At 45.3% G+C, this 27,349-nt stretch overlaps 1 protein-coding gene across 5 annotated transcripts in view; it reads right to left on the bottom strand.

The window, feature by feature from the left end:
• The window catches only part of shmt1 (serine hydroxymethyltransferase 1 (soluble)), a 59,459-nt gene that overhangs the window by 19,210 nt on the left and 12,900 nt on the right, over positions 1-27,349 (bottom strand). For 2 of the 5 annotated variants that reach the window (XM_063058680.1, XM_063058678.1), the window contains exons 2-3: positions 15,224-15,334; positions 14,287-14,432 (exon numbers count right to left, since the gene is read on the bottom strand). In XM_063058680.1, the coding sequence (XP_062914750.1) occupies positions 14,287-14,432; positions 15,224-15,304 (227 nt within the window). In that variant the 5' untranslated portion in view covers positions 15,305-15,334. Of the gene's footprint in view, positions 1-14,286; positions 14,433-15,223; positions 15,335-16,402; positions 16,423-20,420; positions 20,554-27,349 lie in introns of those variants that run through there. The other 3 variants (XM_063058676.1, XM_063058681.1, XM_063058679.1) reach the window with 3 other exon arrangements.

Below are 27,349 nucleotides of genomic sequence, written 5' to 3'. Positions count from 1 at the left end.
AATGCAGCAAAATACAGAGAAATCCTGGAGGAAAACCTGAGGAGTCTGCAAGAGAACTGTGACTTGGGAGATTTATTTTCCAGCAAGACAACGACCCCAAGCACAAAACCAAAGCTACACGGGAATGGCTTAAAAACAACAAAGTTAATGTCCTGGAGTGGCCAAGTCAGAGTCCAGACCTCAATCCAATTGAGAATTTGTGGCTGGACTTGAAAAGCGCTGTTCACTCATGATCCCCATGCAATCTGACTGAGCTTGAGCAGTTTTATAAAGAATGGGGAAAACTGCAGTGTCCAGATAGAGATAAAGCTGATATAGAGAGCTATCCACACAGACTCAAGGCTCTGTTTGCTGTCAAAGGTGCATCTACTAAATGCTGACTTGAAAGGAGTGATTAATTATGCAATCAATTATTGTTTAATAATTGTAATAGATTTAGACCAATTTGCAGAAACTTGTTTTCACCTTGACATGAAAAAGTCTTTTCTGTTAATCAGAGTCAAAAAAGCCAAATTAAATCCACTGAATTTCAATGTTGTAAAGCAATAAAACATGAAAACTTCTGGGGGGGGGGGGGGAAATAGTTTTTATAGGCACTGTATATTTGTAAATCATAGTAAATTTAGATCTTGCACAACACTACTGCCATAAAACAACAAATTTTATGACATACCAGCGATAATGATTCTAAACCACCTCAATTTCTTTTAAGAATACATCCCCAATCTACCTAATCTGTCCCCATCCCAGCTTCAGGTACTCGCCTTCAGTTCCAGTCCTACACCCAGTCCGAAAAACTAAATGTCAACTTGCACTGATCACCAGGCAACATTACTGCCATCCAACATTCACCTGGCTCTTGCCATTCCCGGCCATGTAAATATAGCACCTCCACAACCCATTTATTACAAACGCAAGCCAACTCCAACCCACCAATCACCCAAAAATATGCCCCCTGTCAGTGACCACTTGACCAAATCCAAACACCCAACCCATCTGATGCTTCCCAGACACGTGGATGACTATTAATTGGGTCCCGAGTTCACAGGCAATTAGTGACAACGGATAAATGTCAGAATTCTCAGCCTTGTCCACATCCTGCGAGTGATGTGGACACGTGGAGCATAGATGTTTCAGCCCTCACTGGACCCTTCTGCTGACACAGGGCAGAAAGAGAAGTGACCCACATATCTACCCAGCTCTGAATTGCACAATGCAAGTGGGTACTCTTAAATTATTGGGCATCGGACACCACAGGGCCTGGATGGGAATACTGTGAAAAACTTCTGTCAAGAGATGGGATGATTTTTGCAACTTCTCATGTCACTAAAATCTGGCAACGTTCACGTTCGGGGGCGAGGGGTGAGCCGATGGAACAGAACACCAAGGCATTTCATTCAAGGAGATATAATTAACATTCAGGGTGAAGCTCACAGAGGAATGCAGGACTTAACAGCAGTCATTGCCCTATAAAGATGCTGTTTAAGGCATCGTTAACCACTTGCACATTTGTTAGGGATTGAGTTGCATGCCAGATTTCTTTGTTAAAGGGGACAGTGAGCTGTACTGGAGGAGCAGTCAGTGTCAGAGAGAACACAGAGCACAGGCTGAACAATGGGTAGTTACACCTCACCTCAGATAAGAGAGGAACCTGCAAAGAAACCAAAAGGCTCAGAGTTCAAAGCTTCCAGAAATCTGCTCCCCAACGCCATACAATGATAGGGTCGGACAGAGAAACAGAAGTGGAATTACGGCCCTCTTTGAAGTGAGCCCAGGACCAATTGGTATTGTAAAGATCTTAAAACCCCACTCCTTGGAGGTCTGCTCCCTTGAACCCCACGTCTCACACTGGGGGACTTGTGTACATATTCCCTTTGGGCAAGAACTCATGGCAATAGATTAATGAGGTTTTGTGACTTTCCTTCAATTCTAATTGACCTCACACTCAACTTACAAAAACACCTCACTCCTTCACTGAGGGCAATATTCTTAACCAACTAAATGGATTAGTGGTTTCACAGAAACATAGAAAGCCTATAGCACAATACAGGCCCTTCGGCCCACAAAGCTGTGCCGAACATGTCCTTACCTTGGAAATTACCTAGGGTTACCCATAGCCTTCTACTTTTCGGAGCTCCATGTAGCTATCTAGGAGGCTCTTAAAAGACTCTATCGTATCCACCTCCACCACCGTTGCTGGCAGTCCATTCCACGCACTCACCACTCTCTGCGTAAAAAACTTACCCCTGACATCTCCTCTGTACCTACTTCCAAGCACCTTAAAACTGTGCCCTCTCGTGCTAGCCATTTCAGCCCCGGGAAAAAGCCTTTGACTATCCAGATGATCAATGACTCTCATCGTCTTATATACCTCTATCAGGTCACCTCTCATCCTCCATCGCTCCAAGTAAAGAAGGCCAAGTTCACTCAATCTTTTCTCATAAGGCATGCTCCCCAAACCAAGCAAATTCCTTGTAAATATCCTCTGCTCCCTTTCTGTGGTTTCCATATCCTTCCTGTAGTGAGGCGACCAGAACTGAGCACAGTACTCCAACTGGGGTCTGACCAGGGTCCTATATAGCTGCAACATTACCTCTCGGCTCCTAAACTCAATCCCACGATTGATGAAGGCCAATACACCGTATGCCTTCTTAACCACAGAGTCAACCTGCGCAGCTGCTTTGAATGTCCTATGGACTCAGACCCCAAGATCCCTCTGATCCTCCACACTGCCAAGAGTCTTACCATTAATACTATATTCTGCCATCATACATGTCCTACCAAAATGAACCACTTCACACTTATCTGGGTTGAACTCCATTTGCCACTTCTCAGCCCAGTTTTGCATCCTATCAATGTCCTGCTGTAACCTCTGACAGCCCTCCACACTATCCAGGACACCTCCAACCTTTGTGTCATCAGCAAATTTACTAACCCATCCCTCCACTTCCTCATCCAGGTCATTTATAAAAATCACGAACAGTAGGGGTCCCAGAACAGATCCCTGAGGCACACCATTGGTCACCGACCTCCATGCAGAATATGACCCGTCTACAACTACTCTTTGCCTTCTGTGGGCAAGCCAGTTCTGGATCCACAAAGCAATGTCCCCTTGGATCCTGTGCCTCCTTACTTTCTCAATAAGCCTTGCATGGGGTACCTTGTCAAATGCCTTGCTAAAATCCACATACACTACATCTACTGCTCTAACCTCATCAATGTGTTTAGTCACATCCTCAAAAAATTCAGTTGGGCTCATAAGGCACGTCCTGCCTTTGACAAATCTATGTTCAATATTCTTAATCATATTATGCCTCTCCAAATGTTCATAAGTCCTGCCTCTCAGGATCTTCTCCATCAACTTACCAATCACTGAAGTAAGACTCACTGGTCTATAATTTCCTGGGCTATCTCTACTCTCTTTCTTGAATAATGAAACAACATCCGCAACCCTCCAATCCTCTGGAACCTCTCCCGTCCCCACTGATGATGCAAAGATCATTGCCAGAGGCTCAGCAATCTCCTCCCTTGCCTCCCACAGTAGCCTAGGATACATCTCGTCCTGTCCCGGTGACTTATCCAAATTGATGCTTACCAAAAGCTCCATCACATCCTCTTCCTTAATATCTACATGCTCAAACTTTTCAGTCCACTGCAAGTCATCTCTACAATTGCCAAGATCCTTTTCCGGAGTGAATACTGAAGCAAAGTATTCGTTAAGTACCTCTGCTATCTCATCTGGTTCCTACACACTTTTCCACCGTCACACTTGATTGGTCCTATTCTCTTACATCTTATCCTCTTGCTCTTCACATACTTGCAGAATGCCTTGGGGTTTTCCTTAATCCTGCTCACCAAGGCCTTCTCATGGCCCCCTCTGGCTCTCCTAATTTCTTTCTTAAGCTCCTTCCTGCTAGCCTTATATTCTTCTAGATCCCTATCATTACCTAGTTTTTTTGAACCTTTCATAAGCTCTTTTCTTCTTGACTAGATTTACAACAGCCTTTATACACCACAGTTCCTGTACCCTACCATCCTTTGTTTCATTGGAACATACCTACGCAGAACTCCATGCAAATATCTCCCGAACATTTGCCACATTTCTTCCGTATATTTCCCTGAAAACATCTGTTCCCAATTTATGCTTCCAAGTTCTTGCCTGATAGACTCATATTTCCCCGTATTCCAATTAAACGCTTTCCTAACTTGTCTGTTCCTATCCCTCTGCAATGCCATGGTAAAGGAGATAGAATTGTGATCACTATCTCCAAAATGCTCTCCCACTGAGAGACCTGACACCTGACCAGGTTCATTTCCCAATACCAGATCAAGTACAGCCTCTCCTCTTGTAGGCTTATCTACATATTGTGTCAAGAAGCCTTCCTCTGGAGAGTTTTAACAAGCATTTCAGCCTATAGCATCTGCACCAACCATCAACAACACATTTAACATTATTTCAACACCAGTCCATTTTTTTCTAATTCTCCCCACTTTCTCTTCAATGTCCTCCTCCATCACTCCAACCCTTCAAATCCCGAATTGGGCTCGAACCTTTGCTCACTTCAGATACGTACCTAGAGATCATATCTCGTACAGTGCAGTTGCCGAGCATTGCTAATAGAAATTAGGACACGATGCTCCAAAACAAACCTGTCCATGCAGCTGGGTACCATTCCAGTGACGGCCTCACAACCTCCAGGAGCTAAAGTGGAGGAGCATGTACTGCTCACAGTGAGACCCTGCTGCTGGCGTCACATGGGATTCTGCTTGCACCCTCTGCACTGTACCAATGGGTGTACAGAGCCATGGCTTGAGACCCTCCAGCTAAAGGCAGAGCACGAGATGGAGGAACATCTGGAATTTCAACATCAGGCACAGCAGCTGCCACAAACAGAGGGTCAGAGCAATTCGGGTGGAAGGGAGGCCCTCTCTGTGAGCAAGTTCAGGACATTTCAGGGAACTGGAATTCCTAATATATCTGGGAACTTCTGAAAGCCCCACTCCTTTGATGCCAGCGGACTTGAACTTCAGTCTTACACTGGGAGATCCTTGCTTGTATTTGCATTTGAAAAGTAACCGGTCACCGAGGCTTGGCCACATTTCTTTTCAGTTCCAATTGACCTCACAATCAATCCACAGAGAGAACTCACTTTCATACTGAGAAGTGTTTTCTGGACCAATATAAAGGGTAGCTGATCTACAGGAGTTTTTTAAAAAAAAACAAAAAATAATGGGAAATTATGGATTCAACATTACTCCAAAAGCTATTGAATGATAATCCCCAGAATGCGGTTTAACTTTATCCTTATATGTGTGATGACTTCTTAAAACAAAAGAGTGGTTCAGTACATTCAATTTAACCCTCTGCACCCATGTTGACAAGCATGTTTCACCACATAGAGCTTTCCTTTGTTCCAATCTGCTCTTCCATTGAGCATTCAAGAAAATTAGATAGCTTAGTGTCTGGTGGCAACTGATGAAAGTGTCTGCAACAGTAACATTTGCAGGCTAGTAACTGCCAGTAAGATGGATCAGGAGGATTGTGCGTTTGTTTGAATTAATACCAACTTAATAATGGAAAGATGGTGGGACATTTATTCAGCATGATATCAACATTGCCTACCAGTATAGGATCATTTAAATCCAATATTAAGGACAGTAAATTTACTTAAAAAGCTTCATTCCTTTTTAATCTTGCCATTTAAGACACTGTGATTAATGTGTAATGTGAATGCCAAATCAGGTTATGAAAGCACCTCCTTGTGCTCAATCAGGCTTTGGTTACAGATTAGCTGTCTCGGCAGAGGAACCAGCACAAACAAATGCTCTTTGGCATCAGAGACATTCACCATAATTAATGGGGAAGTCCAGAGGAACAGCTGGTGTTTGAGTGAAAGACTTCAGTGTCCTTGTAACATATCACTATGCCTCAGTCAAGTGATATTTTAAAGTAGATGGGTCCCGCAGGTGGGTAGGAACACAGAATTAGAGTACTTGACCCATTCGGAGAAGTTTTTTGCTTAAAACTCAGGCTTTAGTTTGCTTATGCTTTTGTCTTCTTCCCAGGGGTGTCCTCAGAAGCAAGGCATTCTTGCCTCCAAGTCACTTCTGTGGGTTCAAGGAAGGGAGATGGAAAGGGTAGTTTGGGAGGTGGTACAATCCTCTACTGTTTCTTAAAAAAAAAAACGGTGTTTCCATACACTGCTAGAGTCAAGCTTCCTACATCTTCCAGTTTAAGCCATTTTTTGGACAGAGTCCATAGGTTAGTGAGGTTATTATTTTCTTAAACTTCAAGGCAATGGTGAGAACATAATTGAAACATTTCCTGTTCATCTGGAAATTTCTACTGTGATGGAGCTGAAACGGAGTTCCTGTTTTGGAAATCTAGTGTTAAAGACGTGCACCACGTACTGGAGTAGGCCGAAGAAAATCAGAATCTGGCTGCTGGGGCTATTAGCCTTAAATACAACACTGGCATTAGTTTGCTTATCTCACCAACAAATTTTGTTGGCACAAGGTTTGCGGTACATCTCCAGTGATTTGAGGTGTCTTCTGAAGGTTTCCACAGCAGACAGGAAGACAGAGGCCACAACTGAGGGTGGACAATAAGCTTAGACACACAAAATGCTGGAAGAACTCATCAGGCCAGGCAGAATTTATGAAAAGAGTACAGTTGATGTTTCAGGTGAGTACCCTTCAGCAGGACTCAAGTGAGGACCTCGATACAATAGCCATCACTAATGAGGTAGTGCTGATCAAACTTGTGGACCTAAAGATAGACAAGTCCCCTGATCCTGATGGAATGCATCCCAGGGTACTGAAAGAAATGGCAGAGGTTATAATTGAGGTTTTGGTGATAATTTACCAGAATTCTCTGGACTCTGGGGAGGTTCCGACAGATTAGAAGAAGGCGAATGTCACACCACTGTTCAAAAAAAAGATGTAGGCAAAAGGCAGCTAACTATAGGCCAGTTAGTTTAACATCTGTAGTTGGGAAAATGCTTGAAGCTATCATTAATGAAGAAATAGTGAGGCATCTGGAAAGAAATAGACCATCATGCAGATGCAGCATGGATTCAGTAAACAGGTCCTGTTTGACAAACTTACTGGAGTTTCTTGAGGATATAACAAGCGCAGTGGATGGGGGGGAACAGATGGACATTATTTACTTTGAGTTTCAGATGACGTTCGATAAGGGTCTACATAAAAGCCTTATCCCTGAGATAAGGATGCATAGAATTAGATGGGGGGGGGTGATGTATTAGCATGGATAGCGGACTAGTTAACTAATAGAAAGCAGAGAGTTGGGATACATGGGTGTTCTCTGGTTGGCAATCAGTGGTGAGTGCTGTGCCAGAGGGGTCAGTGCTGGGCCCGTAACTGTTTACGATACACATCAACAATTTGGATAAGGGGATTGAGAGTAGTGTATCTAAGTTTGCTGATGACACTAAATTGAGTGGAAAAGCAAATTGTGTAGAGGATCCAGAGAGTCTGTAGAGAGATATAGATAGGTTAAGGGAGTGGGCAAGAGTCTAGTAGATGGAGTACAATGTTGGTAAATGCACAGTCATCCACTTTGGAAGGAAAAATGGAAGATTAGATTATTATTTAAATAGTAAAAGATTGCAGCGCAGAGATTGTGCAGAGGGACCTGGGAGTGCTTGTGGATGAATCACAAAAGGTTGGTTTGCAGGTGCAGTAGGCTATCAAGAAGGTAAAAGGAATTTTGGCCTCCATTGAGGGATTGAATTTAAGAGCAGGGAGGTTATGCTGCAATTGTAAGGTACTGGTGAGGCCGCATCTGGAGTACTGTGTGCAATTCTGGTTTCCATACTTGAGGAAGGACATACTGGCTTCACAGGCAGTGCAGAGGAGATTCACCAGGTTGATTCCAGAGATAAGGGGGTTAGACTATGAGGAGAGATTGAGTCCCCTGGGACTATACTCATTGGAATTCAATTCAGAAGGATGAGAGGTGATTTTACAGAAACAAACAAAATTATGAAAGGGATAGATAAGATAGAGGCAGGAAAGTTGTTTCCACTGGTAGGTGAGACTAGAATTAGGGGACATAGCCTCAAGATTTGGGGGAGTAAATTTAGGATGGAGATGAGGAGGAACTGCTTTTTCCGGAGAGTGGTGAATCTGTGGAATTCTCTGCTGAACGAAGCAGAGGAGGCTACCCCAGTAAATATATTTAAGACAAGGTCAGACAGATTTTTGCATAGTAGGGGAATTAAGAGTTATGGAGAAAAGGCAGGTGGGTGGATAGGAGTCCATGGCCAGATCAACCCTGATTTTATTGAATGGCAGGGCAGGCTCGATGGGCCAGATGGCCTACTCCTGCTCCTATTTTTTAAGTCCGTATAACTACGTTGCACAAGACCAAGAAACACTGTGTGATTGAACTTTATCTAATTCCAGGATTTAGATCCAGTGACAATGAAGGACTGGTGGTGTGGTTCCAAGACAGGAAGGAGAACATACAGATGGCGATGTTCCCCTTGTGTTCTTGTCTTCACTGATGGGAGAGGTTGTAGGATTTGGAATAGTCTGGGTGGTGCACTGCAGTCATCAATGGTGGATAAGATGCCTGTCACTTGAGCTGCCATATCTTGGATGGCACTGAGCTTCTAGAGTTATTACTCATTGTGGAGAATATCTCATCATACTCCTGATTAGCGTCTTATAGATGGTGGAAAGGCTCTTGGGTGTCCAGCGACTGACACAGGAGAGACAGCCTCTGTCCAGCTGTTGTATCCACCCTATTTGCCTGGCTCTGACAAATTTCTGGTCAGTGATGACCTTCCACCCTCTACCCAGACGACGTTAACAATGGAGACCTGGTGTTGGTAATGCCCAGAAACAGAGTCAATGAGGACATTTTCAAGAGACTGTGCCTCAAGGAGGTGACATGCACATCCACGAACCCTTTTCTAGTCAAAATGAATTAAGTGGTTGCCGTGGCTCCACAGCTACAAGTTGGTGTGTACAAGTGTGGAAGAGCTAATAGCAATGGGTGGTCACTGATCTTCTCCAACTGAGCGAGTTCATTCAAGTTCTTCCAGCATTGGGATAGGGTGTACAGGCTTCCTCACGATGTTGACTTGTTGCCACTTTCTCCCATTGGTGCGACAATTTAGTTCAGTGGGCCCCGTCAGCCTCCTGCTGCTGTTGGCAACTTCTACAAGAACGCCAGCCAGTGCACCCAGGCGAACCCCGAACAGCAGCCAGTTTCAATGGTCCGTTCCCTTTTAGAACCTGGTGCATCAGTTAATACTGGTTCAATACAAAAGTGCTTATAAAAATCACCCGTGCTTTGATTACCGACTCTGACATGCTGGACTGGAGTTTAGATATGGGCAGAAATCATGGAAGTTGGTCTTGTTTTCCATGGCACGAGGAAGGCTGAGAAATGACCTGACAGAGGTAGATCGGATTATGAGAGACAGACATAGGGTAGATGGTCAAAATATTTTTCCTGTGACAGGTGCTCAAAAACAAGAGGGCACTACATTTAAGGGGAGAACAAGTTTTAGGGGGATTTGAGGGATTAATTTCTCACCTCACACCAAACACAAAGCGTGGTTGACATCTGGAACTGGCTGCCAGATATTGTGATGGAATCAGAGGTATTTTGAGTAACAGTTAAATAAGCTAGTCATAGACAGACATGGCTCAGTGTGACAGACAGATATGGGCAAATGGGATTAATGAGGTTGGGCAAAAGGGCCTAGTTCTATGCTCTATAATTCTATGACGATGCACTGCCACGAAGTAAACAACTCAATGCAAAATTCCAGCAATGGCATGGGTGTGGCAATGTAAACCACAGTTGTAACAACCTGCATGGGTCCTCCATGCAGAACAACTTTCCACTTGCTTTTAAAAGGCATATGCTTCTCAACACGTTGAGTTTGGCTGCTCAAGAGGGGGCCCCACCACTCAGTGCAGTATAAAATATCTACTGCATCTCAGTCCAAGTCAACTCCTGCAGTCACTCAACCAGACAGCACCGGCATTGGATAAGTGACTAGATTTAACACAAACAAGGCCAACATTAATGGAAAGGAAATCACTACTTCCATTTGTGTTAAGGATCCTAGGCAGCAAAACTAAAAACACTGCATTTAAAACATCTTTTAGAAGTTCATGCTGTCAAAAAAGAAAATCACAATCAGTGATAATTCTTTCTGAGTGCAGAATTACAAATGAAAGTACTGAAAGCTGCAGGAAGTCCAGCCTAAAGGTGAAAATGCAACAAAGTTTCCCTAGTAACATACATCAAAGTTGCTGGTGAACGCAGCAGGCCAAGCAGCATCGATAGGAAGAGGCGCAGTCGACGTTTCAGGCCGAGACCCTTCGTCAGGACTAACTGAAGGAAGAATGAGTAAGGGATTTGAAAGCTGGAGGGGGAGGGGGAGATGCAAAATGATAGGAGAAGACAGGAGGGGGAGGGATAGAGCCGAGAGCTGGACAGGTGATAGGCAAAAGGGGATACGAGAGGATCATGGGACAGGAGGTCCGGGAAGAAAGACAAGGGGGGGGGAGGGTGACCCAGAGGATGGGCAAGAGGTATATTCAGAGGGATAGAGGGAGAAAAAGGAGAGTGAGAGAAAGAATGTGTGCATAAAAATGAGTAACAGATGGGGTACGAGGGGGAGGTGGGGCCTTAGCGGAAGTTAGAGAAGTCGATGTTCATGCCATCAGGTTGGAGGCTACCCAGACGGAATATAAGGTGTTGTTCCTCCAACCTGAGTGTGGCTTCATCTTTACAGTAGAGGAGGCCGTGGATAGACATGTCAGAATGGGAATGGGATGTGGAATTAAAATGTGTGGCCACTGGGAGATCCTGCTTTCTCTGGCGGACAGAGCGTAGATGTTCAGCAAAGCGGTCTCCCAGTCTGCGTCGGGTCTCACCAATATATAAAAGGCCACATCGGGAGCACTGGACGCAGTATATCACCCCAGTCGACTCACAGGTGAAGTGATGCCTCACCTGGAAGGACTGTTTGGGGCCCTGAATGGTGGTAAGGGAGGAAGTGTAAGGGCATGTGTAGCACTTGTTCCGCTTACACGGATAAGTGCCAGGAGGGAGATCAGTGGGGAGGGATGGGGGGGACGAATGGACAAGGGAGTTGTGCAGGGAGCGATCCCTGCGGAATGCAGAGAGAGGGGGGGAGGGAAAGATGTGCTTAGTGGTGGGATCCCGTTGGAGGTGGCGGAAGTTACGGAGAATAATATGTTGGACCCGGAGGCTGGTGGGGTGGTAGGTGAGGACCAGGGGAACCCTATTCCTAGTGGGGTGGTGGGAGGATGGAGTGAGAGCAGATGTACGTGAAATGGGGGAGATGCGTTTAAGAGCAGAGTTGATAGTGGAGGAAGGGAAGCCCCTTTCTTTAAAAAATGAAGACATCTCCCTCGTCCTAGAATGAAAAGCCTCATCCTGAGAGCAGATGCGGCGGAGATGGAGGAATTGCGAGAAGGGGATGGCGATTTTGCAAGAGACAGGGTGAGAAGAGGAATAGTCCAGATAGCTGTGAGAGTCAGTAGGCTTATAGTAGACATCAGTGGATAAGCTGTCTCCAGAGACAGAGACAGAAAGATCTAGAAAGGGGAGGGAGGTGTCGGAAATGGACCAGGTAAACTTGAGAGCAGGGTGAAAGTTGGAGGCAAAGTTAATAAAGTCAACGAGTTCTGCATGCGTGCAGGAAGCAGCGCCAATGCAGTCGTCGATGTAGCGAAGGAAAAGTGGGGGACAGATACCAGAATAGGCACGGAACATAGATTGTTCCACAAACCCAACAAAAAGGCAGGCATAGCTAGGACCCATACGGGTGCCCATAGCTACACCTTTAGTTTGGAGGAAATGGGAGGAGCAAAAGGAGAAATTATTAAGAGTAAGGACTAATTCCGCTAGACGGAGCAGAGTGGTGGTAGAGGGGAACTGATTAGGTCTGGAATCCAAAAAGAAGCGTAGAGCTTTGAGACCTTCCTGATGGGGGATGGAAGTATATAAAGACTGGACATCCATGGTGAAAATAAAGCGCTGGGGGCCAGGGAACTTAAAATCATCGAAAAGTTTAAGAGCGTGAGAAGTGTCACGAACATAGGTCGGAAGGGATTGAACAAGGGGTGATAAAACAGTGGCGAGGTATGAAACTTCTCCAACTTTCACCCTGCCCTCAAGTTTACCTGGTCCATTTCTGACACCTCCCTCCCCTTTCTAGATCTTTCTGTCTCTGTCTCTGGAGACAGCTTATCCACTGATGTCTACTATAAGCCTACTGACTCTCACAGCTATCTGGACTATTCCTCTTCTCACCCTGTCTCTTGCAAAAACGCCATCCCCTTCTCGCAATTCCTCCGTCTCCGCCGCATCTGCTCTCAGGATGAGGCTTTTCATTCTAGGACGAGGGAGATGTCTTCATTTTTTAAAGAAAGGGGCTTCCCTTCCTCCACTATCAACTCTGCTCTTAAACGCATCTCCCCCATTTCACGTACATCTGCTCTCACTCCATCCTCCCACCACCCCACTAGGAATAGGGTACCCCTGGTCCTCACCTACCACCCCACCAGCCTCCGGGTCCAACATATTATTCTCCGTAACTTCCGCCACCTCCAATGGGATCCCACCACTAAGCATATCTTTCCCTCCCCCCCTCTCTGCATTCCGCAGGGATCGCTCCCTACACAACTCCCTTGTCCATTCGTCCCCCCCATCCCTCCCCACTGATCTTCCTCCTGGCACTTATCCGTGTAAGCGGAACAAGTGCTACACATGCCCTTACACTTCCTCCCTTACCACCATTCAGGGCCCCAAACAGTCCTTCCAGGTGAGGCATCACTTCACCTGTGAGTCGACTGGGGTGATATACTGCGTCCGGTGCTCCCGATGTGGCCTTTTATATATTGGTGAGACCCGACGCAGACTGGGAGACCGCTTTGCTGATCTCTGCCAGAGAAAGCAGGATCTCCCAGTGGCCACACATTTTAATTCCACATCCCATTCCCATTCTGACATGTCTATCCACGGCCTCCTCTACTGTAAAGATGAAGCCACACTCAGGTTGGAGGAACAACACCTTATATTCCGTCTGGGTAGCCTCCAACCTGATGGCATGAACATCGACTTCTCTAACTTCCGCTAAGGCCCCACCTCCCCCTCGTACCCCATCTGTTACTCATTTTTATGCACACATTCTTTCTCTCACTCTCCTTTTTCTCCCTCTATCCCTCTGAATATACCTCTTGCCCATCCTCTGGGTCACCCTCCCCCCCCCTTGTCTTTCTTCCCGGACCTCCTGTCCCATGATCCTCTCGTATCCCCTTTTGCCTATCACCTGTCCAGCTCTCGGCTCTATCCCTCCCCCTCCTGTCTTCTCCTATCATTTTGCATCTCCCCCTCCCCCTCCAGCTTTCAAATCCCTTACTCACTCTTCCTTCAGTTAGTCCTGACGAAGGGTCTCGGCCTGAAACGTCGACTGCGCCTCTTCCTATAGATGCTGCTTGGCCTGCTGTGTTCACCAGCAACTGTGATGTATGTTGCTTGAATTTCCAGCATCTGCAGAATTCCTGTTGTTTTTGTTAAAGTTTCCCTAGTCATTGTTTATATTATAACAATTTGGAAACTGTACAACATTAAAGACAGTATATATGCAGACAGCATAATAAACACAGAAAACTCCGATAATCCAGCACCTTTGGGATTTTGGGGGTGCTAAGCAAGCAGATGTTCTGGACAATTGGATATTACTAATCTTAATACACACAAACACAACTCTTTTTCTTTTTATTTGACATTACACAGTGGTATAATAATTTTTCCAATGAACATTATGAATATAAAAGGAGTGGGAAATTTACAAGAGCTCTGGTCTGGCTTCATACACCACTTGCACTCACACTGGATACCTGGCTCACATTCTGGACAATTATTGATCCGGATATCAGACGAACAGGATTCTGAACAACTAGATGCTGGACTTTTAGTTTAACAGGTTATAGATTCTTAGTCATACAGCATGGAACAGGCACTTAGGTCCCACTGGTTCACGTTGATCTAGATTCCCAACTAAGGTTGTTCCATTAGCCCATATCTGCCCCATATACACCTGAATCTTTCCTATTCATGTACCTAAAAATAACATGTTAATATCTTTATTTTGGTACTTAAATGTTTCCCTCTAATAGTATGTGAGCAGCATAACTCCATCTTTTAGTCCATTTCCCTAAATTTAACTCTGACTATAATGTAGTCATGTTTCAGGAAAAGGACCCTACCTCTGCCCAGGATATCCTTCTGAATATTTGTTGTTCATGCAAGAGCCCAGGGCTTCCAGCACTGCTCGGCTTGCAAAGTTCTCTGAGGCGATGAGTTCCAAGCCCAGCCTCTGACGATTCTTCTCCTTCTTAATAATCTCATACACCTGTCAGGGAGGAGAGTAGAACTCTGCATGAGTGTTCTTTCACAGGACAAAGGCCAGGGACCTCTCCCAAAGCAGAAACACGCCCATGATAATGTTCCTTCACCAGTATTTCCACCTCTCAGAGACTGCTTTCACCAATCACCATGTCCTTTCTTCCTCATGTGTTGACCCAGTTATCTGTGGCCTCCACGTGGATTACTTTGTATGACTGTTAATTACCTTTCCATGGCTCTGGGTAAGGTGGCTCATCTGGAAATTTTTTAAAAAATCATTACTTTAATGATCATCTTATATTTATGGTACTTTGTTTCAGACATCCTTATGGCTCCAGTAACCCAGATCCTGAACTCCAGTGCAGTCTGTGTAGAATTTATACCTTTCCCATGCCTGCATGGATTTCCCTCACTGAGTAGGTTATCTGGCCAATGTAACTTGCCCCGGTGTAGATCAGTGGCAAAAGAAAAAGATCAGGGGAACTTAATGGGCATCTAAGAGAGTATAGATTACACGGGAACAAGTCAGGGAATAGGACCTAGTCGAAATTTGATGAATGAATAGCTCCCACATTTTAAAAGAAGAGGAAGTTTAAAAAAAATATATATATATATCATCTTCAAGCTATCACGAGCAAACTCTACAGAAAAGAGCACAGGCAACAGGCTTTCATAGTTGCTGTAATCTCAGTTCCAGTATCCAAGATGTTCAGCCTGAATGCTGAGTTCCCGTTACAAAGTTCAAGACAAGTCATGTTTTTCGTAAACAGAGTTCTGACAACTGTTTGCTTTAACTACCTCTGGGTCATTGGTGCAAAGGGGCTCCACCAGCTGCGCATTGTGGGATTCCCAGATGTCTTCAGTAATGATGTCCGCCATGATCCAAAAACTCTCTTCTCTGGGCTTGTGCTGCATTAAATACAAAAACACCCCAAAGTTAACGGGATTAGAGTTTGCTTCGTTGCACAGGGGCTGTGGAAATGTTTAATTCCTCTGTAAACAGAATTTCATCGATCCTGGATAATCATTCACTTGGCAGAACATACACAGTTTGCACTTTGCTTTTGTGGCTGTCAAACACAAACAATAAGAAAACCCTTCCCATCGTAAATCATCAAGAGGCCATTTGGCCCATCTTGAAGTTGGTAGTTAGCTGAAGTACATTCACTAACAAGGTCTTCTTTAATAATTATCCATATCCACTTAAAAAAATGTCCAGTTTCTGCTTCAACTCAAGTGCCAAAAATCCTAACAATCCCCTTGGAATGAAGTCTCTTACCCTTTATCAACATTCCTTTGGTGATTATCTGTTGTCTTCCACTGGGCATCAAGTCAAAATTAACTTTTATTTCCCAAATTCATATTATGAAAAACTAATCTTAGACACTTTTATCAAATCTTGTCTTGTTCTTGTCACACTTGAATTTCAAGCTACATTCACAAAATCACTTGACAAAAAATAGAGAAGATCTTTGGCATTTCCCTGCTAAACCAATCACAGTAAAATCTTCCACCTTCCCCCCTCCCACATCCATTTCCAGTTCCAGTATTTTGTTTAGAGTCAGAGTTATGCAGCATAGACAACAGGCCTTATAGCAGATGTTATCCATGTTGACCAAATTATCTACCTGACCCAATTCAATATCTCTCTAAACCTTTCTTTTCCTATCCATGCACCAAATGTCTTTTGAATGTTGTACTTGTACCTGCCTCTACCTGTTCCTCTGATAGCTCATTCCATACCCCCACTGCCTTCCATATCAAAAACCCGTTCCTCAGATCCCCTCATCTTAAACCCATGTTCATCACCCCACTGAAAGAGGGGCTGTCATCCCCACTCCTCACCTGAAGTTAAAACTTTTGAGGACTGCTTAAAAACTGGTCTAAATTATATCTTGACTTTGTTTTTTTTTTAAACTCCATCTTGGCCTTCCATCCCAGTAGAACTTCCCCTCAAAACATCTTTGGCTCACTCACCCCTTTTAGAACTCTAAAATCTACATTTATGAGGAAACCTTTTGTTCGAACTTCTCTGTATGTACTGTAGTTGAGGTTTGGTTGCTTATTTTCCCAACGAACACTCTAAATGTTTCACAATTGTTTCTTTATACATCCGAGATGCTAAAGACAGACTAGATTTCCTTGACTAGCAGTAACGCTTGGATCCAGATATTAGGTACGTCTCTCCACCAGTACAGTAACGGAGCCAATGAGTGCTGATCACAATACAACTACAACTGGAGCAACCGGAGCAAAGCCCTGTCTGAATGAGGCACTGGGAAGAAATCAAAAGTCCACAGAAACTGTTGGCACTCGTTTTGTTTGTGAAAGCCGAGTGTTACACACGTCTGGTTATACAATGCATGGGTAAGTTATTATTTTACACTGGTACAGATCATAAAGATATCTTTCTCCTTCAGTCCACAATCAGCTGTCCATAAAGAGCAACTGCAAACTATGAAAGTCACCTTGGGAGGTTTTTGTAACAAGCAGGCAAAAAGGAGCCAAATAAAACAAGACACGAGGGATGATGACTGGAAGTGTGTTGGCTATTTTATTGTTCCTCACGCAAGACAGTCATCCCCTAGTAGCCAAGTCATATACCTATCCTTCATTAATGATCCACACAGTGAAGGTTATTAAGCTACTTGTCCTGGGGGGCTGGGGGGGGGGTGAAATTTAATTGTCTCCTGTGACTCAAATTGAGCCATAAGGGGATGCAAACACAGCAATGGCCATTCAGCCCACAAATCTGTGCTGACCATCAACCAGCCATTTAAAGTCGTTCTTCTTTAGTCCCATCTATTGGCTCTACAATCTCAGCCACTCCACCCAGATTTCACCACTCACCTACACAAGTTACAAATAATCTGCATTATTTTAGGGATCACTCATTTATAGATCTAGCATAAACGCTCAACTCTTATAATTTATCAGTGAAATCAGCCTTTATTCTCACTTAATCACAGTATCTGCCACCTTTAGAAATCTGTAGACATCCAAAACTCCAGTCTTGTTCATACCTGCAGCTTCTTCTCCACTGCCATCGATCTGAGAAACCTTAACACTACCTCAGACCATATTTCTTTTCCCCTTTCTCAATTTTGCACAAATATTGTTATGCTTGACCCGGCTGGTGGCGTAGTGGCATCAGTTGGACTTCGGGACGAAAGGTCTCAAGTTCAAATCCAGCTAGCCGGCTCCCCTGCACGCTTTCCATCTGTGCTGGGTTACGAGCTGGTGATCCCTTTGAAAACTCACCCGGCAGAAGGCAATGGCAAACCACTGCTGTAACTTGCCTCGTACGCGATTCCCCACCGTGTCAGAGAGGCGTGGAGGGAAATCATCTGCTAACCGGAGAAACCCCGGATGCGATGTACCTTTCCTTTTTATTGTAATACTTATTTTGTTGCTCATGTTTGTGCATGTGTAAGTTATGCATAATTTATGTTAACATGTTTGTAATGTACTGTCCACTGCTCTCAATACCCCTTGTACTAATCCCAAAATCACTATCAAACCCATAAAGGTGCTGCTGTTGTAATCTGGTGGACTGACCACTCTACCTTCCTGAGGTCAGACATCAGCTCTCTGACACCTCCTCCTACTGACCCCTTAATCACTACTCCATTGAGAAGCATCAGCCTGCTGTCGCCCTCACCATCACTGCCTTCATCACCTCTGGAGATCTCCCCACTACAGCCTCCAACCTCAGTTGCCTTACCCTGCACTGTCTAGTTCTACCTCCTACCCAAGTTCCACAAACCTGACTGCTCTGTAGATCCATTGTTTCTGCCCACTAAACTTGCGTCCCTCTATCTCAACTCCCTTTTATCTCCCTTGGTTCAGTCCCTTCTCAATTAGATTTGGTGACATTTTGCATGCCTTAACCACTTAAACAACCTTCAGTTCCCATGCCCTGGCCACCTCATTTTCACCAGGGATGTCCAGTCACCAGACACTTCCATTCTCTATCAGGTCTCAAAGTTCTCCAATTCTTTCTTGACCAACAGACCCAACCATTAACCTTCTACCACCACCCATCTGTCTGCTAGAATTTATACTTAACTTTAACAACTTCTCTTTAGGCTCCTCTCTCTTTCACCAAACCTAAGTTGTAGCCATGGGCACTCACATGGGCCCCAACTACGCCGGCCTTTTTTGCCACCTACGTGTAAAAGTCTGAATTCCAAGCCTATACCAGCAGCACTGCTGAACTCTTTCTCGGTTACATTAACCACTGTTTTGATCAATTTCACCAACTTTGTCTACAACTTGGTTCCTGCCTTCAAATGTATTTAGTCCATCTCCTGTTGCTTTCTCCGCTTTCATGATCTTTGTCTCCATCTCTAGAGCAAGCTTTTGCAAACCCACTGACTCCATGGTTACTTTGACTACACTTCTCCCACCGTCACTTGCAATCATGCCATTCCCTTTTCTCAGTTCCTCCATCTCCAGCACATCTGCTCTCATAATAAGGTCTTCCATTCCAGGGCATCATCAGATGCTCTTCGGTTCACAAAAAGAGTGTTTCCCCTCCACTGCTATCGATGCAGCCCTCAACTGAATCTCCTCCAATTTCCACATGTCTACTCTCACCCCATCACCCTCTCGACATAACAGGAATAGGATCCCCATTGATCTCACCTACCACCCCACTGGCCTATGCATCCAATATATCATTCTCCGCAAAGTCAGCCATCTCCAGTGGGATCTTACCACCAGGCACATCATACCTTCCCCTCCCCTCTCCATAGGAATCGCACTCTCTGATTCCTTTGTCTGCTCATCCCTCCCCATCAATCAACCTTCAGGCACTTACCTTGCAATGGGGCAGTGTTACACCTGTGCCCACACTTCCTCCCTTACCACCATTCAGGCCTGAACAGCCTTTCCAGGTGAGGCAGTGTTTCACATTCAAATCCACTTGTGCCATTTATTGCATCCAGTGCTCTGGTGTAACCTCTGCTGCATCGGTAAGATTTGATGCAGACTGGGGATTGTTTCATGGAGCACCTTCGCAACAACCAGGTGCTCCCAGGGCCACTCATTTTCGTTCCACTTCCCATTCCCACACCGGCACATCTATCCACTACCACATTGAAGCCAGGCACACATATTCGTTCTTGGTGGTCTCCAACCTGACAGCACAAACATCGATTTCTCTGACTTCCAGAAACCACTTCCCTCTCTTTTATTCCCCCTTCTGTTATCCCTATGGCCCAATTACCCTTTCTCTTCCCCCCTCACCACCTGTCCATCACCTTCACTTACCTCGACCACCCCCCCCCTAGTTCCGGTCCAATGTTCTCTCCAATTAGATTCCTTCTTGTTCAGCCCTTTGCCTTTCCTACCCAACACAGTCCAGCTTCTCCCTCCCACCCCCACCATCCCCGGCACCTCTAGCTTCCCCCTCCCAACTGTATTCATCCCATCGCCTGTCAGCTCCTGCTCTCCCGCTTCCCACTCCTCTTTTTCTGGCTTCTGGCCCCTTCCTTTCCGGTCCTGATTAAGGATTTCATCCTGACCCACTAAGTTTCTCAAGGCGTATGAGTGATTTAACCTTGATTTCCTGTACAGTATCTGCATGCTCCTGATAGTGACTTGAACTATCCAGAAGTTTCCGAAACAAGATACACACATCTGAATTCCCGCCAATCCGTCTCAGCAATTACTAATCACAATATTAAATGTCAAGCAAACAATAAAACTCAGCTCGCATATGCTGCCATTAACAAGGTTAGTGTTGACTCTACTGTGCAACTTCCAAAAGAATATCCACATGCAGAAAGTGTTGCGAAGGACTTGGCCTGCAGCCGAGTCCTTGTACTTGGGAGATCCTCCAAGTTTTCTCCTCTAAACTGCCAGTAACTCCAACTCAGACGCAATGTAATGTAATCCCGGTGATGCAACTTTAATTCCCAGCGTTAGTGGCATAAAGTCAGACAACATCTGCAAACACTGAACCCGAAACTGCACAAGCACACCAACTTACCAGGGCCAGTCGTGTCTTAGACAACGCGCCAGCGCGCACAACTTATCCAGGCAATCGTAGGTCCAATGAAATCTAACCAATCAGAGATGGAATTGCTTTCCAGCAGCCAATCAGAGTAAAAATGCTGTTTCTGTACTCCAGTTACGGAGTGGCTGAAGCCCCGACTCTCCACGTCGTCTAATCATCGTTCCCTTTCTGATGGCTGCAGCCAATCACGAGTCAGACTCGAACAAAGTTTATTCTGTGTCCCGTTTCCCCACGATGCACATGTAAAAATAAGGGCAGAGTAAGATCCTACAAAACACGGTGACCAGGTTTTTTGCGTCAGTCTTGGAGATGGAGGGCTAACTCCTGCGCCTTCATTTAAATTAGTGCCAAGGGATCTTTTATTTCACCCTGAAAGAGCAGACAGAATCGCTTTCAAAGCAGAGTCAGCTTGTCCCGATGGTGCAAAACACGCACCAAATGAAGCTGAACTGTCAATTCAGCTGAATTTAAGGTTGTCATAATGGTTATAGAGCTTGGAAACAGGCCATTCCGCCCAATTGGTTCATGCTGACCTAGGTGCTCATCTAATATAGTCCATGAGCCTACGTTCGGCTCATATCCCTTAAACCTTTCCTATCCGTGTACCTCTTCACGTATATTTTTATATGTTGGTAATATGTCTGCCTCAGCCACATCCTCCGGCAGAATTAGAATCAGAAAAAAATTAAATATCACCAGCATATGTCGTGAAATTTGTTAACCTTATGGCACCAGTACAACGAAATACGCGATAAATAAATATAGAGAAAACACTCAGTTACATTAAGTAAATATATGCCTGGTAAATAAAGATAAAATAAGTAGAGCAAAAAAAATTAGTGAGGAAGTGGTCATGGGTTCAATGTCCATTCAGAAATCGGATGGCAGAGGGGAAGAAGCTGTTCCTGCATCACTGAGTGTGTGCCTTCAGGCTTCTGTACCTCCCTCCTGACAGTAACAGTGAAGAGAGCATGTCCTGGGTGGTGGGGATCTTTAATGATGAGCGTTGCCTTCCTAAGGCACCACTCCTTGATGTCTTCGATATTACGGAGGCTGGTATCCATGATGGAACTGACTAATTTTCAAGTTTCTGCAACTTATTTTGATCCTACGCTGAAGCCCCCCCCCCCCATACTGGATGGTGATGCAGCCAGTCAGAATGCTCTCTGCTGTACACTTGTTGGAGTTTTTGAGTGTTTTAGTTAACAAACTATGAAATATAGCTGCTGTCTTAAGACCATATGACATAGGAGCAGAATTAGGCCATTCAGCCCATCAAGTCTGTTCCACCATTCTATCTTGGCTGATCTGGACCCCACTCAACCCCATACACCCGCCTCCTCACCATATCTTTGATACCCTGGCAGATCAGGGAATGATCAACTTCCACATTAAACATATGTACAGAATTGGCCTTCACCACACTCTGTGGTAGAGCATTCAACAGATTCACCACTCGCTGGCTAAAAAAAAAAATCCACCTTACCTCTGTTCTAAAGGGTTGCCCCTCAGTTTTGAGGCTGTGCCTTCTAGTTGTGGATACCCCCACTATTGGAAACATCCTCTCCAAGTCCACCTTACCTAGTCCATTCAACATTCGGTAGGTTTCAGTGAGATCCCCACGCATTCTTCTAAATTCCAGTGAGTACAGGCCCAAAGCTGCCAAATGCTCATCATATCCTTACTGCTTCATTCTCGGAATCATCCTTGTGACTGCTTCATTCTCGGAATCATCCTTGTGAACCTCCTTGGGACTCTCTCCAATGACAATACATCCTTTTTGAGATATGGGGTCCAAACTTTTGACAATATTCCAAATACTAGTGTTTTGTTTTATTATTTTTTTAAATTTATTTTTTATTGAAGTTCATCATCAAACAAAATTTTCCATAAGATGTATTTCAGATACTGTACATATATATCATATAGTCATATTTGTCACAAATCTCCACATAATATTTATCTGAGGTATACACTTACAGAAAGGCTCAGCATCATCCCCTTGTTTTTATATTCTGTTCCCCTTGAAATAAATGCCAACATTGCATTTGCCTTTCCCACAGACTGAACCTTCTGAGAGTCTTGCACGAGGACTCCTAAATCCCCGTAGACCTCTGATGTTTGAACCTTCTTCCCATTTAGATAATAGTCCACACTGTTGTTCCATTTACCAAAATGCTTTATCATACATTTCCCAACACTGTATTCCATCTGCCACTTTTTTGTCTATTCTTCCAATTTGTCTAAGTCCTGCTGCAATCACATTGCTTCCTCAGCACTAGCTACCCCTCCACCTATCTTTCTATCATCTGCAAACTTTGCCACAAAGCCGTCAATTTCATTATCTAAATCACTGACAAAAATGTGAAATGTAGCAGTCCCAATACTGATCCCAGAGGAATGCTACTGGTCACCAGCTACCAACCAGAAAAGGCCCCTTTTAATCCCATACGCTGCCTCCTGCCTGTCAGCCATTTCACTATCCATGCCGGTATCTTTTCTGTAACACCATAGGATTTTATCTTGTAAAGCAGACTCATGTGAGGCATCTTATCAAGTGCCTTCTGAAAATCCAAGTAATGACATCCTCTGCCTCTCCATTGTCTGTCCTGCTCATTTCTTCCTCAAAGAACTCCAACAGATTTGTCAGGCAAGATTTCCCTTTACAGAAATCATGCTGACTTTGACTTATTTTATTATAAGTCTCCAAGTACCTTGAAATCTCATCCTTAATAATAGACTCCAACACTTTCCCAACCACTGGACGTTAGGCTAACTGGCCTATAAGTTCCTTTCTTTTGCCTTTCTTCCTTCTTAAAGAGTGGAGCGACATTGGCAATTTTCCATTCTTCCGGGACCATGCCAGACTCATGTGATTCTTGGAAGATCATGACCAATGCACCCGTTATCTCTTCAGCAACCTCTGTCAGAACTCTGGGACGTCGTCCATCTGGCCCAGGTGACCTAACCACCTTAAGACCTTTGAGTTTGCCTAGCACCTTTTCCTTTGTAATAGCAATGGCACTCACTCCTGCTCCCTGACACTCTGCTGGTGTTTTCTACAGTGAAGACAGGTGCAAAGTACCTATTCAGTTCATCTGCCGTTTCCTTGTCCCCCATTACTACCTCACGAGCATTATTTTCCAGTGGTCTAGTATCAACTCTCAACACCCTTCTCTTTATATAACTGAAAAAAACTTTTCGTATCCTGCTTTATATTATTGGTAAGTCTACCCTCATATTTCATCTTTTCTCTTTTTAGTTGCCTTTTGTTGGAATTTAAAAGCTTCACAATCATCCAACCTCCCACTCAATTTTGCTACCTTATATGCCCTTCTCTTGCCTTTTATGCAATCCTTAACTTCCTTTGTCAGCCATGGTAGCCTACCCTGCCATTTGAGAACTTCTTTCTCTGTGGGACATATCCAACCTGCACCTTATGAACTATTCTCAGAAACTTCAGCCATCTCGGCTCTGCTGTCATCCCCACCAGTATCCCCCTCCAATCCACCTGGGCAAGCTCCTCTCTCATCCATCTGTAATTCCTTCTATTCCATTGTGATACAGATACATGTGAGTTATGCTTCTCCCTCTCAAGTTGCAGTATGAATTCAATTATGTTATGATCACTGCCTCCTAAGGGTTCCTTTACATTAAGCTCCCTAATAAGATCTAGGTTATTACACAACACCCAATCTAAGATTGCAAACCTGCCTCCTTTACAGTTGCATTAATATGTTGCATTGAGGTTACATCCTCAGAGATATTGACACCCAAGAACCTGAAATTTCTCACTCTCTCTGCTTCTGATCCCTCTGTGGGACTATCAGACTTCCGTAGGTGACTCTGTGAGAGTGCAGAATGAAGGTTCTCTCTCGTAGCTTGCTACTAATAAAGGTGCAAAAGAATCAACTGTGGTACTGGTTTCATTACATTGGGTTGATCACCGTTAACAGTTTGGCGAGCCAGCCAGGAATCCAAACGAGTGATCCCTGTGAGATGGCTTCAGCGATAATCTGTGCAGCGATGACCTGAGGTGGATTGGCTCACAAGGTAAGATTCACCTTGATCTCTCTCACTGTCACACGGAAAATCCATTCGTCTCACGGGCAACTCTGTAATGGACTCTTGCAGAACCTAATTAAGGATCATCCAAGTGCCACGGTTAGAGCAGGGTTCGAGTCCTCTGCTAAGCAAGAAGGGAAAGAGCGGGGTTCGAGTCCTCTGCTAAGCAAAAAGGGAAAGAGCGGGGTTCGAGTCCTCTGCTAAGCAAAAAGAGTCGGGTTTGAGTCCCAGTTTGAGGCCACATCTTGAGTATCTACACCCTGCCTTAGACCGGTTGTTAAGAGGGGAAATCCCCCACTCGAAGGTCAGGAACCTGAAGTGGGTGAGAGAAAAAGAGTGGCCGATTAGTGTTTGACAGACAAATATATAAAATTGTATGGAACAGTGGTTGAGACCTTAGATAAATCAGGAAATAACACACCATTACTTGTCCTCGCCTCCGTGGGGTAAGTCAGGCCGTCTTGTCGTTGCCCCGCGGGGAGTCATGACTTGTCTTGTCTTGTCCTCGCCTCCGTGGGGTAAGTCAGGCCGTCTTGCCATTGCCCCGCGGAGGGTCATGAGTCCCGGCCCTATGTCCTATACACAAGGAGGGGTCCCGGCTCTCTGTTGTGTGTGCGAGTCCCGGCCCTATGTCCTGTACCCAAGGAGGGGTCCCGGCTCTCTGTTGTGTGTGTGAGTCCTGGCCCTATGTCCTGTACCCAAGGAGGGGTTCCGACTCTGTGTTCTGTGTATGTGTCCATGGTTCCATGTACCTGCTCCCCGAGACTGAGGCTCTGTGTTCCCATGTTCCTCCTCTCTCTAGCCCATGTCATGTCCTTGCCTGGTTCTGGGGACCGAGCCCGAGGCAAGACCCAGGTACTGCGTACTTGTCCAGTCTCTGGCTCGGAGTCCATACCCTAGCCTCTTCATGTCTCCTCTAGTTCCGGGAGCCGATTCCGAGTCCAAGCCCAGACCCTTGTCCCAGTCTAGTCGTAGTCCTGAATCCTTGTCCAGTTCGCTACTCCTGCTCCTGCCTTGCTCTCCTGGTATCGAACAATAAACTAAATCTAAGTAACCTCACAAGATGTGTCTTGCATTTGGGTCCACCCTTGCTCCCTGTGCCCCGCCTTTGTGACAGAAACAGCACTATGAAAGGACTGGGGGCTATCAACCAGGAGATGGCAGAACTACAACTCTATGCACAGCAGACTCGATATGCGGTGGATTACCGGTTAGCACAACAGGGAGGAGCATGTGCAATTGTGGGAGACAAGTATGTTACCCATGTTAGGGATGAGTCCTATCATGTATCTTATGCTATCCATGAAATCCAGGAGCAACTGGACAGTTTTAGTCAAAGACCCACTGGAGGGGCTGGGTGGTTAAGCTGGTTACTGGGAAGATCTTGGACATCTTATTTGCTACACGTAGCAGTAATACTCATAGTAATTATCATAACATGCTGATTATTGTTGACTTGATTTAACACCTGGTGTAATGTCTGTATGAATAAGCTCCCTGATCCATTCTCAGCACTACGTTAGTTTATCATCAAATGATGAAAAGGAGGGGATGAAAAAGCTTTAAGGGGATTTTTAGATTCCTGTAAATAATGGTTAAGGTTGAGTCTGTGTATTCTGGTTTGAGAATGGCTGCAGCGTGTCTGAGCAGCTACTCTTTGGAGTGAGATAAGGATTAAAAGCTCACACAGACCCACAAAAGACATCTGATTGCCACACATTTTGGTTTTGACAAAAGGTGGTTGCTGATGGAGATAAGACAGGACTGTCATACGGGGGGGTGGTTGCTGGGAGCAGACCCAAATGCAAGACATAGACACTGAAGTACTAGGAACAGGACGAGGTGTGTCAAGCAAGGGAAGTGAGGAAGAACCGACGCTGGGCAAGACACAGGCCCTGGTCGAGGCTCGGATACAGGGCCTGGGCTAGGACTAGACTAGGAAAGCAGGACCAGGACAAGGAACTAGGAACTTGGAACCTGGACAAGGACTCCCAGCCAGAGTCTGGACAGGGACCCAGAATGTGGGTCTTGACTCGGGCTCGGCCCCAGATCCAGATTAGGACAAGACGTGGCTTCAGGACGAGGAGTGGCTTCAGGACTGGACATGATACTCCTGGACAGGATGAGGGAACCCAGCACCGGGCTGGATGAGGTACTCCTGGGCTGGGCGAGGCACATGGACTGGATGAGAACACGAAGCCAAGGCTTGATCAAGGGAGGACAGGAACGCAGAGCCTTGGTTGTGAGAGAACAGGAACATGGAACACAGAGCCGAGACCCCTCCTTGGTTACAGGACTTGGGGCTGGGGCTCAACACAGAGTCAGGACCCCTCCTAGAGAGCAGGACGTAGGCCCGGGACTCAAACACAGAACATTGAGAGACAGATCTTCACTCAAGGTAGCAGCAAACGGCCAGACCTACCTAGCGAAGCTGTGGACACAGAGATAGTTCCCAACACAAGGTAGCGGCAATTGGCCAGACCTACCTAGCGAAGGCATGGACACAGAGATGGTTCCCAACTCAAGGTAGCGGCAAACGGCCGGACTTACCTAGCGAAGGCTAGGACACAAAGAGACAGTTCCAGACAACGAAAGACAGTTCCTTATCTAGACACAGCAAGGCCCTGATCTCGCCCTGGTGGTTGAAACTGATGGTGTTACAGGTGAGGACACAGGCGAAGGTAGCAGGCGAGGCTTCAGAAGGAAGGGGAAGGGGAGGGAAGGGAACAGTCCAGCAACTGAAGCTGAACCCAAGAGCTGTTTATGTAGCCAGCCCAAAATGAGAAATCATGTGCCTCAGTTAAAACAAGGAAAGACAGGACAAGGGAAAACCGGAA

Source organism: Mobula hypostoma, chromosome 9 (genome assembly GCF_963921235.1).
Source record: "Mobula hypostoma chromosome 9, sMobHyp1.1, whole genome shotgun sequence".
NCBI classification, from domain to species: domain Eukaryota; kingdom Metazoa; phylum Chordata; class Chondrichthyes; order Myliobatiformes; family Myliobatidae; genus Mobula; species Mobula hypostoma.
This window is presented reverse-complemented; position numbering and strand designations above follow the sequence as displayed.